The sequence below is a fragment of the Thrips palmi genome, unplaced genomic scaffold (genome assembly GCF_012932325.1).
Source record: "Thrips palmi isolate BJ-2018 unplaced genomic scaffold, TpBJ-2018v1 HiC_scaffold_3, whole genome shotgun sequence".
NCBI lineage: Eukaryota > Metazoa > Arthropoda > Insecta > Thysanoptera > Thripidae > Thrips > Thrips palmi.
In genome coordinates this window covers 8,605,333-8,620,309 of record NW_023144630.1, presented here as the reverse complement: position 1 = coordinate 8,620,309, position 14,977 = coordinate 8,605,333, and the positions used below count along the sequence as shown (strand labels likewise).

General features: G+C 44.0%; 1 protein-coding gene across 1 annotated transcript; it reads left to right on the top strand.

Annotated features, from left to right (window-relative positions):
• Positions 1-870: 870 nt before the first annotated feature.
• Positions 871-14,340, top strand: LOC117648326 (polyserase-2-like). Its single transcript, XM_034390800.1, has 12 exons — positions 871-997; positions 2,384-2,701; positions 3,281-3,445; positions 4,344-4,462; positions 4,585-4,752; positions 5,643-5,793; positions 6,892-7,071; positions 8,730-8,906; positions 10,092-10,207; positions 11,142-11,303; positions 11,867-12,023; positions 13,409-14,340. Exons 1-12 carry the CDS (start codon positions 946-948, stop codon positions 13,588-13,590), a joined length of 1,947 nt encoding a protein of 648 aa, XP_034246691.1. The 5' UTR covers positions 871-945; the 3' UTR covers positions 13,591-14,340.
• Positions 14,341-14,977: the final 637 nt, after the last annotated feature.

The following is a 14,977-nucleotide window of genomic DNA, read 5'->3' as shown; positions in this document are numbered from 1 at the left end:
AAGAAGTCTTCCAGCTTTTTATTTCCGTTGAGTTTTTCAATTTATCATCTTTGGTTCCCGAGCAATAAAGGTTTTAGTTACTAGTGTACAAATGTCATAGACTGAACACATTCAACTGAGTGAATCGTGGAATCCCATAGCGAATGACAGTGGTGTCACATGGTGCCCAGATCAACAGTTTTAGGGGAAACAGCAATAACGCTCAAAGTTTATGCCGTAGAGAATCGAGCCAAAGCTTATTTTGCGCTTAAAACATCAAAGAAGAACATCTTGCAGAGCATATGTCCTTAAAATGTATTTTAAAGGTAAAAAGCGGACGCGGCGGGAAATAGAAAAAGTTTCCAATGAGCTATTTTAAGACGGTTTCCAATTCTGATCGCTACCATTCCCGTCCTTTTCGAAGGAGAGTCACGACCTATTGCACGTCGATTCTCCTTCATGATACCTTCCTTTGAGTCTTCTTACCGCTATTGAATAGCAAGCCGTTTGGGAGAAAAAGCCAAAGTCACATGGTGGCCGTGTCACATGGTACCCCACCTTCCCTTACTCGGTTGGTTTCTGGAATCTAGAGTAAAATCTAGCTGACACCTTAAGTGTCTTGTATTGTTCTAGGTATGTTTTGAAGTAGGTAAAAGTACGATCTGCTAAAAAACAATTTTGCACCATGTAGGGTTTTGGGTCACCCAAGCAGTCCACCAAGTTTGGTGTGAATCCGAGATATCGATTTCGGGGGTCGCGCTGATTGGGTAATACGTACTCCACGTATGATTTGCAGTGTACTTCTCATTTTGAATCACAGTGCCTGCGCCCACCTCAAGTAAGGAAGCCCCCACCACCACCACGACTGGTCCAGCAGGTTTCTCGTCGCGGCCCCCTCTCTGTGGCCTGTGACGTCTCCTCGCTACGTTTACGTACCGAGTGTCCGGCACGGCAGTTTGACTCGAGATGTTGCTGCGAGTGCTTGTCTTGTTAAGCCTGCTGGCCTTGGCCTCGCAAGGTGAGTGAATTTTTGAGGTGTTTGTGCTGGTACACACTACAGTGTCTCATGTATCTCATGAGACTCTCTAAAAGCTACGATCATAGCTGACAGAAAATACAACAACAACAACAACAACAACAAAAATTGGACTCCGTCTTGGACTAAGAAAATTGCGGTCTTTTTTTACACTTCTGTCGCCCATTGCTGTTAAGTTTCGCTCGTTGCCATCCTCATCCTCGTCATCAGATTTCGGTAACTCGTCAAAATCTTGCAACGACATCAGGATCTGTAAACCCAGAACATCAGCAAATTTCACAAACACAGAACATAACTTTCATTGAGGTAACCAACTTAGCACTTATGTCAATTCGAAAACTGTACTATTATCAAGCATACGGATCCGGTGCACTAGATAAGGACGTCAGTCTACTGAGACAGCCCGCCAACAAATGGTGAACACTGTTATTCAACGAATGTGACGTCATATTCGTTCAGAATGTGAAAAAATTATTATGATGTTACATTTTGTTTCGTTTGAATGTTGATACACGCTTAAACGAATGTGACACCCGCTTCAGGTGGCCACATGATGGCCACGTCACGTTAAAACGAATGCGACATCGTGTTCAAACGACCGTGACAAAATTCACATTCTAACGAATGTGACGTCACATTCGATGAATGACAGTGAAGATGAACGACCGGCACCGGCGAGCTGACAAACGGGAACAGGAAACGATGCAAAGAACCAAGAAGGCCGTGACTCGAATCCCGAATCGATTCTTCACTGGCCACAAAACGACGACGATTTGACACAACCTTTGACACACTCTCAGCACGTTATTGACTTTTTGCTCATTTTGTCAGTACTGATGCAAGTAATCTGTGCACCTATAATACGTACTTTTCCTTTTTTGAAAGAATTACTTAGGAAATATTAATTAATGCACTGAGAGTTTTGTTTTGCACTTAATTTTACAAAGGAAATTAGTCGTACTTAGAAAGTATTAAGTATTATTGCTGTTCATACGACGTAATTAATGAGGAAAAAGTCAGTGACGTGCTGAGAGTGCATGCATGGGTTGACATTTTTTATTTGTCTTGTCGAAACGAATCCATTTCTGTAAAAAGATCTTGGTTTGGGTCGCTTGGAAAATTCACTCAAACCCCTTGGAAATGTAGCCAAGGCATCCCCCCTTGGATTTCAAGGCGGCACTTTGACCGTGATCGCGTAAAAAACAAAAAACAAATAAAACAAAAGTGTCCCAACCTCTGATGTTTGGACCTTCTTCGTTTTTGGCTCGGCCTTGAGTTTTGACTCTACTTGAGAGGCTCATGCTTGACAGAGCCGTTTGTTGAACGTCCATCCTTAAACTTTTAACGTAATGTAAAATTCTGTTCCAGACGACGCGGAGTCTGAAATCGTCTTCCCCTCAAGTGCGAGCGCCACCAAGTCCTCGAAGGTCCCCAAGCCGTCGGTGAGTGCGTCGAGCACGCCGGCCAGGACGTGCCCGCCTCTGCTGTCGTCCTTGCTGGACCTGGCTTGCCACGCTCCCGGCCGAGAGCGGCCGCAGCCCTGCGGACAGGCGCAGCCCCTCGGGACCGTGGCCTCCTTCGACTGCAAGCCTCTGTTCGAGCGCCGCAGCCTGCCCGACGGCGCGCGCTTCTCGCGCTGTGAGGCGGACGGCACGTGGAGCAGGCCTCTCTTCGCGTGCACCCCAGGTGTGTCCTGCCGCACAGTGGGCCAGAAGAACGGTGGAGGCGGCCAAAACTCTTAGACGCGTTCTGAGCTCCCAGCGTCGCTAAATGGGACTCGAACCGAACGTGTGACTCCACCAATGGATAGCTCTCCGAACGAGGAACCCATTGGTGGGGTCACACGTTCGGTTCGGTGTCTGGCTCGTCGATTAGTTGGGAAACACTGAGATTCCAAACGCTATGAGTATGGTACGTATGGTGCAATGCACCGAGGTACCGCACCACACGTGCAATGCCAGCCATACACGGTAGAAACGGTTCCTGGTTTTCCCAGGAACTCCCTGGAAATCGCCTATGTCTCCACCATGGGCTTCCTGGGAAAACCAGGAACCGTTTTTACCCTGTATTGCACCGTGCAAAGCTTCCCGAAAATGCCCTATGCTAATGCATGGGAATGGGAACGCATTGCTCTTCATGTGCAATGCAAAAGCATTGCTCTTCATGCTGTGCAATGCAAAAGCATTGCACCAGTTGACGCTATATTCGTAGCATTTGGATTCTCAGTGAATGATAACTGATATGTGGTTCCTGGTTTGTTTTCAGTGTGCGGTCGACCGACGGGCAAAGGTGTAGCCTTCGTCCGCAATGGCCAGAACGTGTCTTCTGCCGTCGAGTTTCCCTGGCACGTGGTCGTGTACAACAAAACCGAAACGGCACCGGAGCAGATCTGCGGCGGATCCCTCGTCTCGCCGAAGTTCTTCGTGTCGGGCAAGTTGCTGCACGAACTATGGCCGACATTCACTGTTATCCATGTTGCGATACTTTCAACACAAAAACGTGCGATGGTATCCAAAAGGCGATTCCCACGAATCATTGCTCCTGAGATGCAATGGCATGTGTATCGCACAAAATTCTGCAACGATCATCGCAACATTGTGCAATGAAAATCGGAAATATTGCAAGAGACTGCGATGATGACAACCTAAAATCTGCAATGATTGCAGTTTTTTGCAATGATAATCGCAAAATTCTGCCATACTCTAGCTCATCACACCTTTTTGCAATGATCATCACAGAAAAGTGCGATGAAATTTGTATTGCGCAGAAAGTGCGGTCTTCATCGCAAGTGGAATGACAGTGTTGCATCGAACTAGGGCTGTGCACTGTTGGGAAATGTTGCAAAAAAATTTCCTTGAAATTTATTTTACTTATTCACTTCTTGCTATTTCCTTTCAACATTTTAATTGACTATAAGTGCATGAATTTGTGACGCGTCCTGAAAGAATGATCCTAACTGTTAGAGCTGATCCAAGACAATCCTAACTGTCAGAGCAGATAAAGACAATCCTGTCAGTACAGATTTAGAACTATCCTAACTACAGAGGTGCCTAAAAGTCTTATTGAACTACTTTCACTGCAAATCAGTGAATCTCGATATCTCTGAAATTCAATGTTAACGTATTTTTATCAGGACGAAAACCTGTAACGAGCCCTTCGGTGAGTAGTTTTATGAAGTATGCTGGCGTCACGGACTTTGAGAAAAGACCGCTTTGTACGTCATGTGCAGTTAGGCTAGTTGTGAATTGACACTAACAGTCAGGATTGTCTGGGAGTTTGGATTATTCTTAGGACGCATCGAAATAGCGCACTTTTTGTGATATTTCAGCTGCCCACTGCTTTGAAGATGAAAATGGCCAACTAAGACCGCCCACTGCTTTCGTCTCTGCCGTCGGAAAGCGGTTTCGTGATTTGAATGTGGTAGAAGGCACAGAGCAGCGCATCGAGGTACGCCAAATAACTGGTTGCGATGTACATCGGTGACTTTGGCCCGTTTACCGTAAGGAATTGATTTTGGCCCCGTCAAACATAATAACTTTTTTGTGTCCCCGATTTGACTTTATTTGTAGCTGAAACAGATCATCGTGAAAGACTACGGTGGATTTAGGTTGCTATATGCCAACGACATAGCCCTCGTGGAGCTACAAGGGGAAGTCACGATCACAGCCACTGTCATGCCCATCTGCGTCGACTGGAAACGAGCCCGCCCCCCTCTGCGCGGCGGCGACGAAGGGATCGTAAGTAAGCAACACTGCTGCAACACAGTTGAAGTCACCTTATTTGGATGAATCGAACTTAGCCGTGTAAAAGCATTGTATGACTTCTAATATGGCTTCTTGCACTTTTCTTGCTTAGTCGCGTGAACGGAAGGATAGCACCCAAAAACGGCGGTTCTGCAACCAGTAATGAACTTGCCATTAGTGAATTCTCTTGACACATCGAAGAAAATTCACTTATGACATACATAATCTTGGTTCAAGAAACGCTTTTTTTGGGGGGTGAGGACCCTAGGACCCTGGTAAAAACGCCCCCATTTGTATCCGAAATGGTTCCGGATACTTTTGTTTGTTTAATGTTTGTAGCGACGCTAAATTACTACATTTGTCGATCCTAAACTGCTAGTAACAACTACAGCAAACCGACGACAACTGGCAACTTTTTATTAGGGACGGATTGCACTCAAGGTGCGCACCGTAGTGCGCAATACAACACAGGAGTGAAGAGTGCAGCCTAGTCAAGGCCTTTTGCTATCTACAATCCTCCTTGCACTTATTTTGCCAGTTTTCGTTGTAGTTCTGTAGTACTATTGACTTGCAGTGTACAAACTCAGGTGCATGGCAGGGGTCCTTAACTTACCTCGGAAGGGCATTATGACGGAATCGTTAGCATTTGAGTTAGAACCCGTAACTTATGACATCTTTAAAATAGGATAAGTTACTTTTCTAGCTTCTCGAACTACTTGGAAGTGCTTGCAACAGTCCATACCCTAGCTTAGCCTTTCGCGAACATTGTCTTGTGTTACGTCATGAAAGCAGTGTTATTTATACTTCATGTTGCGGTAAGAATCCCCATCGCCTAAAGCATATTTTGCTGGCTCCCATTCCATCTGTTTGTTTTCGTCCCTCAGGTTGTAGGTTTTGGTGGCTCTGGCAACCTGGAGGCGCTGCAGTTCTCCAGGCTTCCGTTCATCGACCTGGAGGTCTGCAAGGGGCAAGTGCCGGATAGGCTTCTGGTCTACACGGCACTGAAGGACAAGTTCTGTGTTGGAGTCAGTAATGGCAAGTTTATCTTCGTTATTTATTTTCAGATTGGCTTTCTTTATTGGTCTTTACCGTGAAAAATTTTGGCACTAGACATTGCAAGACAAAAACACAACAAAAGTACACAAATTACAGGCAAATTTTTTATCTGGAAAGAAGTCGTACTTTCAAAGTACAACAATTGTTGCACAAAGTACAATAGAACCGGCATGACGAGTGCTGTGCAGTCCAGACCTCGTTGTGGTTTGTACAATATCCGTTGTACTTTCCACAATCGCCGTTGTACTTTTTTTTGTACAGCTTTCGCTGTACTTTTGTTGTATTACTCACCCTTTTTCTTGAAGTGTACACTGAGATTCACTCGTGTAAATTTTGTCAGAATGTTAGAAACATGTCTGAAATCCTGATCAAAATTCGCGCATCTCTGAAAAGCTGAAATTCTGAAAACTTATGCTGATATTAATGGCCTGAGTTCTGCAGAATGTCAGAACATGTTTTCAGCTTTCAGAGGTGCGTGAATTTGGATCAGGTTTTCAGACACGATTCTGACATTCTGACAAGATTTACACGAGTGTTCCTAACGCTATGAGTATAGCACGTATGGTGTAATGCCCTGAGATATCGCACCATACGTGCAATGCCTCGGCCATATTGCACCTTACGTGCAATGCATCCCAAAAATGCCCTATGCTAATGCATGGGAAGGGGAGGGCATTGCACTTCATGTGCAATGCCTTTGCATTACACCAATTGACGCTATATTCATAGCGTTTTGGATTCTCAGTGTAGGTTGCCAATTTTGTGGCAAGCAAAATTGGCACCGGGTTTATGCGAACATCCTACACTGCAGGAAATAACCACAACAAAAGTACACAAATTTCTGGCAAATTATTTATCAGGAATTTAGTGTACTTTTCAAGTACAACAATTGTTGTACAAAGTACAATGGAACCGGCATGACAAGTGCTGTGCAGTCCAGGGCTCGCTGTGGTTTGTACAAGTCTCGTTGTACTTTCTACAATCCCTGTTGTACTTTTATTGTACAGTTTCTGTTGTACTTTTGTTGTACTATCTACACTTTTTCTTGCAGTGTATGAGGGCGCCTTTGTTCCACAGGTTCCTCTGTCGGCAAAGGGGACAGTGGGGGCGGCCTGGCGTTCGCCACGCCGGACAGGCAGTGGTTCCTGGAAGGAATCGTGTCGATCGGAGACGCAAGGAGGGCCGCCGTCTCGCTGTTCACCAAAGTGTCTCTCTACGTGCCCTGGATATCTTCGGGCATCCGTGACCAAGAACCAGGTGCACTGTAAAAAATATGTTGTGAATTAACAACGGAATATTTTCCGAAGGGTTTTTGGGAATGTCCAAAAGTGCACTGTAAATGTTTCTTTCCTACAGGAACTTTCGTAAATCAACGTAGGTTCGTCGTTAATTTACGAAGGTTCTTTGTTAATTTACGAAGAAAAGTCATAAATTTACAAAATCTGTTGTAAATTTACGAAGGGCTTCGTAAATTTACGACGTGCTTCGTTAATCTACGACGGGTCTTCGTAAATCTACGGCGGACCTTCGTAAATAAACGAAGGAAGTGTTGGCAATTTTTTTGCCGAAGGATCCGTCGTTAATTCCAGACGTATAACTACGAAGAATCTCCGTTTATTAACGATGTTTCTTTGTGTATAAACGAAGGTTCCCTGTAAATTTACGAAGGATCTTTGTAGATTTACGAAGGTGCTTCGTAAATTTCCATTGTGATTGGAAAATCAGAAGAGATCTTTCAAAAAATTAACGAAGGTTTTTGTAAATATACGAAGAGCTTCGTAAATTAACGAAGGAACCGTTGGCAATTTTTTTGCCGAAGGATCCGTCGTTTATTCCGGATATTAATTTTTACAGTGTGCGCGCAACGGCTGCTGAACTCTCACTCTGAAAGTTATATACACTACACTGAGAAAACCTTACGAACTATTTTGGGCCTTACAAAGAAAAGTAGTTTGTATAACAAAGTATTTTGAGCATACATAAGCTTACAAAGAAAATACTTCGCGACAAAATTATGCCAGATTCCGCGAGATTTCACCAGATTTCCAAGGGATTTCACGAGATCTCTACCGATTTCGCGCAAGATTTCAGCCATGCAAATGCACACAGGAATTCGCGAGTGGTTGCCCCCTCGGTTCGAGTGCTGTTTCGGGACTCCAGAGCTCGAAACGCGTCCAGAGCTCTGGCCGCGAGCGATGGTCTCTTAAGGGGAGGTTCTGGTGAAAATGCTATTTTCTCCTAAATAGGTCCCACTGTGAAAATTTGTTCAAAATTTGATGTCTTACCAAGTAATTATTAAAATTTTTCAATGGGGAGGCACATTCTGTGCGCTGAACCCAGTCGCAGGGCCTTTTTCTCCTATTGAGGCTATAAATTTAAAAATCTTCTGCATACTATTTTGTCGTAAAAGGTTGGCCTCGACATTTTTCACTTCTTCGATTTATTTTTAAAAGATGCCAGCATGCAGAACTTAAAACGTAAATAACATTTTTTATTCGCAAGCTTTCTAACCAAGCATTTCACTATAATTGACCAAAAATGTACAAAATAGACAAATTTTAGGGACTTTTCAGCTTAAAAAGCTAACAATTAATAATGTAATGGAAATTTGGAGCTATCCATGCCGGCGTCTTTTGAAAATGAATCGAAGAAGTGAAAAATTTCAAGGTCAACCTTTTACGACAAAATAGTATGCGCAAGAAGATTTTATAAGATACAGCCAAAATAGGCTCAAAAAGACTCTTCGACTGGGTTCAGAGCCTGGCATGTGCCTTCAGAAGTCAAATTTTAGTCTCTTCAAAGAAAGATTTTATATTCCGAGCAAATTGTGACAGTTGGCACCATTTGGAAAATAGCAAGATTTTCACCAGAACCTCCCCTTAAAGCAATGTGTGGGTTACCTATTCCTTTCCCAGTTGACATCCAGGAAACGTGCGGCAAGCCGCCACCCGGCCCCAGCGAGCTCCTCCAGGACGGCGATTCGGCCTTGGGAGACAGCCTGCCCTGGCATGCAGCGGTGTACCACCGGGAACAGAACGTGACGAGGTTCGTCTGCGGAGGCTCCCTCATCAGCAGATGCTTGGTTCTCACAGGTGAGGCGGTTGATTGCATACTCGCTAATTCAAGGCGTCATCATTTTTGAGAGTGATAACACAGCAAACTGCACTCTAAATGTTCTACAGTGAAGATTCCCCATATTCGAGGGGTCCTATTCAAAAGATCTTATCTGGGCGTTCCCCCCAAGACAATCTTATCTTAAACGCCGGCAAATTTCACTCATTTTGATCAATCAGAATAAATACGACGGTAAGCGAAACATATTTCCAAATGCACTTTTGGTTTCTTTGATCTTCCATCTTGAGATTTACTTGAACAAACTCACAAATTATATTGATGTGTAGCTGTACCAAATGATCAAACTATGTGAAATTCACCTGCGTTTAAGATAAGATTGTCTTGGGGGGAACGCCCAGATAAGATCTTTTCAATAGGACCCCTCGTATTATGGTGAAAATGTTCCATATTATGGTGGTGCAGCTGACTTCGTAACATACCATTGAGAATTCACTATAACTTAAAGAGATTTTGACGAATTTCTTTGGTATTATGGAGAAAATCTCCACCATATTATGTTGGTGCAGCCTTTCACCGTAAGACATTTACAGTGTGGATGGAAAGACTTCGCGCCAAAATACTGCGAGACATTTAAGTCTCGCCAAGTTTTGGTCAGACCTAAAAGTCTCGCCAAAATTCGGTAAGACAAAAAAGTCTCGCCACAAAACGGTCAGACGCAAAAGTCTCACCACGAAATGGCGAGACTTTTGTGTCTGACCACGGCCTAAAGGCCGTAACCGTCCGGCGCATTACGGCCTTTGGGTGGCGGTCAGACACAAAAGCCTCGCCATTTCGTGGTGAGACTTCTGTGTCTGACCGTATTGTGGCAAGAATTTTACGTCTGACCAAATTTTGGCGAGACTTTTAGATCTGACCAAAACTTGGCGAGAAGTCTCACCTTTGGATTTGTAGTGAACTTACTATGACACTATGATAACCTAATTCTTAATTAGAAGGTAATCCAGGTAAATTTAAAGTTAACTTGGCGAAATCAAGGGCGGCAATCAATCAAGCCGGATATAATGAAAGCTATTTTAGATAGATTTTGTCTTTTTTGGTTCATGTGAATGCGCCATTTACGAAACGATCATGCAATGGCAAATGAACGTTTTTCGTTCAAATTTCTTGATTTATTTTCAAAGGTTTGCTTTGTCTTTTTACAGCTGCGCATTGTGTGCTGCTCAGTGGGCCCCTTCAGCCTCAAAAAGTCTCTGTGGCTCTTGGAAAATACTTAAGCGATTGGCAGTCGGAGGATGGACCAAATGTGATGAAAACGGATGTAAGTTTTTAACTCAACAGCTTCTTGTGTTTCTTTTAAAAAATTCCCTAAATCAAGTTATCCCCCTCTTCCGCTTCCTGGATCAAATATGCTCCAGTGATGAAAAGTTGAATCGAGTTTAACGTTGCTTTCGGAAAAGACCCTGCAGAAAAGTCACCAATTTTTTACCACTTTTGTCAATTGATAGTTTTTTGCATCCCCACAAACATCCCTAGTAATTCCTTGCCACGTTTTGTCATGAAAGACCTCCGTATCTGCAACCACGTTCTAAGAATCCGCGCATTGCGCATGGCATCTAATGATCCAATTTGTTTCAAAACTTTTGCAAACTTCCATGGCTGGTTCTTCCAGAAGTCCCTTGTGACAAGACATGAAAAAACATTTGCCCTTGGGTTTCCGGGCGTAACATTTTATCCTTTATCGAACGTACTGAGCACGGAAGTTGTATTTCCCTCTCCAAGTTAAAGTAGAAGATAAGATTGAGTAAGAAGAAAAAATTGGGCAAAATTTAGCACAAATGAAAATTTTAGTTACTTTCGGAAAAGTATGTGCAGGTTCACTTTTTAATGTTCGTTCCAAGTGACTCCTGTTCAATATGTTCAAAAATTAAAAAAACAAACAAAGAAACGTTCTCCTGAATGTTTTATTCTTACATTCTTAAAGGATGGACAGTCTTGAAGCGTAGTTGTACGCTAGAGTAAAGCGAAAAACTACGCTCTAGTTTTCCCAGTGTTTTCTCAATTCTTTTCCCGTTGAGTATTATGAACAGCCTTGGTCTGAAACGAAGCTTCCTTAAGTTCCGGGTCAAGTTCAGGAGTTGTCTTGTTGTTCACACACACAGAGGTTAGGGGAATCGAGCAATGCTTTGATTTGACAGGTGGGCTGACGTTGTTTAGCTAAATATGATATTTGTTCGTTTGCTTTTTTTATTTAGGTAAAAGCAGTCCACACGCATCCTAGCTACAGCGGAGCAGGTGCACGGTATTCTTTCGACATAGCTGTGCTGGAGCTTGAGACGTGCGCAGATATAAGCGCCACAGTCTATCCAGTCTGCTTAGATGATGGATTCAAGCCGACCACGGGTAAAACTATCAAGGTAATGGGAAATTCCAAGAGCCCCTTGGCAAAGAAAAATCATAGCTGTGGCACTGAAAAGGCATCCTACTCAGACCACAGTTATGAAATTTCAAATCGTGGCTAAGGAAAGGATTCTTTGCTTCGCAATAACTACTGGTTGTGACTCGTCCATAATGAAGCTCCGTCATGCGCTCTACCCAGCAGTAGTGCGGTGGCCGAGGCGTTAGGTAGGGCACGAGGCATAGAAGTACCAGTCTAGGGTTCTAGACTCTAAGCATCCTGTCTATCGCTTCGAGTCAAAAATTGCCATTTGGCGTAGGAAAGAGGCCTTCTGATCGCCATTGGGCGCTACATTTAGTGTGAAGTGGCACACGAAATTCATTCAAAGAAAAACAAAAAAAGGGGGGGCTTTTCACTAACGATAACACAAAAATTCGTGTCAAAAGTCTTTTTACAGTATAAATCAGATTTCCACAATGGGATTTATAAGAAAAAAAAGTAATATTTTCGCCAGTAGATCTACGTGTCGACAGCTTGAACGGTGTTTCTACATTCAATAATCGGGCTTTCCAATTTTGGCAGATTGCGGGATGGGGTGGCGGGAGAAAAGCACTGGCGGAGCTCGAGTCCGTACTTTTGAAGCAACTCGACCGACCTGACTGTCTCGCTTCATTCAATGCCACCGACAGGTATCGGCTTTACGTTACTCCAGACAAGTTTTGCGCCAGGTCACGAGAAGGTAAGTCTATAAATGAAATACTTTAACAGGGCCTCGTACTCATACAGTAAAAACTCTACGAATCGCTTCGTAACACGAAGAGAACGAAGACATTGTAAAATCAACGAAGAAATGCTTCGTCATATAGAGCAAAATCCTTCGGAATACGAAGCATTTCTTCAAAATGCGAAGCATTTTTTCACGATGCAATTCTACAATGCCTTCATTTTCTTTGCAGCTATGAGGCAAATGCTTCGGAGGCTTTAAAGAGTGCACTCGAAAAAATAAGTTCGGTGTTTTAGAAGGCACCGCAAGTTTTTTGACGAAACTGGTAAACTGAGGTGTAGCTCGTGAAGCATTCTGTAGTCCCCTGACTTGTGACAAAAAACTGGGAGGGTTGTTTGAAACGCCCACACTGCAAACTAAATTGTGTACTGGAGCATACTTCTTAGCACACTATCATTTACTGCGTACTTGCTAGACACACGCTAAAATAGTGTGCCTGGCATGTGCGCGCTAAGTAAGACAGTGCTTTAACCAAACGCTAAATACACTTGGTTTAGTCATTGGCTGAGCGATAGCGAAGCCTGTTACTCCAGTGGGGTTGAAAAGTTTTTCCTGTCTGTCTGTCTGTCTGTCTGTCTGTGTGTGTGTCCGCACTACTCCTCCTGAACGGCTCGGCCGATCTCGGTGAGATTTAGCACACTTTCTGGGTATGTCCTTGGCTCGGCACACGCGAAATTTCACCATCCTAGCTCAACTGGTTCAGTTTTTATAGCCGAAAAACACCTAAAAACGGCGAAAAATCGAGTTTTTGGCAGGTAGATCACCTCTGTCTTGAAGAAAGGGGGGTCTGGGGGCGTAGCCCCCCACCCTCGACAAGTTAAAAAGTGACAAGGGTCAAGATCGTGTTATCTGTAGATAAAGCAACTCTATCCAGAATTAAGGGGGGTCTGGGGGGCGGAGGCCCCCCCCCCATGCAAAACGTAAGGAGTAACCGACGATGGACAAGCCAATGCCTGCCGAAGGCAGGCTAGCGCCGCGGGCCAAGGTAGGTACGCCAGGCGCGGATTGGAGGAACAGGCCGCGAGACATCGCGAAGCCTGTTACGACAAGACGCGGTCTGGCGTAAACCTACCTTGTATATAAAAGCATAAGTGTACATTTTAACCTGCTCGTGCTCAGGGGGGTCCGCGAAACATTGCCGGTGGTGTAGTACGCAATGATGCGTAGATTATTAATATTCTGACAACTTCTGACACTTCCCGGTTTTCCGGGTGTTTACCGGTAACATACACACTTCAGTTTGCAGAGTGCCCAAAAAGGTTTCTGTTAGTGTTTCATAGTACTTCTCTTCTCGGGCACGCGCGGAGTCCAGCAATCCGTTCTCGTTTATCCTGTTTCAGGCTCGCATCATTCTGGCCTTGCCAAAGGCGACAGTGGCGGTGGCGCCCACGTCAAGCGGGATGGAGTTTGGTACGTTGCTGGCATTGTCTCGGTGGGGTTGGGTGATCGTGACAATTATTTGTTTGGACTCGTGGATGTTGCGCAATACGTCCCATGGGTAAAGCGCGTAACCAAACTGTAAGCAGTGGAAGGAGTCTCTCACTGCAGGCAGACTGCTGTTTTTTTTGTTGAAAATCTTTCTCTCACTTGATTATGACTTAACATCACGAAACCTTTCTATTCGCTGTCGGAACATGGCTGAAAGTACGTAAGCGAGGTGAGGGGACTCATGTGCTGACAAGCGTGACAAGCTAATTTATGGCTGATTCACATTCAAACGAATGTGACACAATGCTCATACGAACGTGACGTTTTGTCACATTCGTTTGAATGTGATGTCACGTTCTTAGAATGAGAGTGGTCTCATGGGTGAATTTACTACCAGACTCCGAGGCATCTTGTGGAGGTTTTTTCCAAACAAGACAAGCAACTAGCCGTTACTAACCATGACACCTTGATGATTTCATTTTTCCTCAATAATCCTAGAAAGCGATCAGACTGTCTAACTAAGTTAGGAGATGTGCTTCTAGGACACCACTTTGTAGTCGAGAATGTGTGCTCAAGAAAGATGTATCACAATCATCAATTAAATTTGTTCAAAAATAAGACACATGACATCAATGTATTTAACACTATATTTGTGAGAAAAAGAGAATAAGACTGCAGATGTTACCTACTTTAAGACTGTACTCCTTCTTGTAAGGATTTAATATTTTTCTTTAAAATCTTTGCTCATGTTTATTAATTCTTGCATGAGGTTTCGATTGTAGACGTGTATGTATCTTATCTCACTGTACTTTGCCTAAGAAAGAATAAATTCTGAATTCGAAAAGACTGTCTACGTACATGACACGCCATGTCCTTTCACACTTTTCTTCGTATTCTAGCGGGAAAAGGGTCACAGGACCATCCACGCGCGACGCAAGGATGTCACTTTTTTTTTGGGGGGGGGGGGGAATTGGTAAAAACGCCGCATTTTGAGTTGTTGAAGCCCATGGCTTCTGCTGGCCGATGAATCCGCAACGTTTTTCGACGCTAAGTGGTTAAGGGGTACGAGAACAACACGTGATAACATGAGGGTCATTGAGACTGTAAGCAAATGTAAACTGGTACGATTTTTTAACAGTGTTAAAGTGAATTCCGCTGAATAAGTACTCATGCTGCAAGAATTTTCTCCGTTCGAGATAAGAGCTCTTGGGCCAGTAACCGACGTTTTCGGGTGGACGACCCCTTAAGCTGGCGGGGCCTTAGATTCGTCATTGCCCAGATCCGTAGCTATCTGCTTTGGCGAAGAGGTGGGCAGTTCCGGTCGGGGAACCCCAGTATGGGCCAAAATCAACTGCAGTGAGTAATGTCAGACATCTGAGTAACGTCGGATCACACCAGAAAAATCCTGACTTCTGGAATATTGAAAACAAGAAAGCATTACCTCAACAGCTTGCTTTATCCTCCTGGTCCTTCTACGCCTT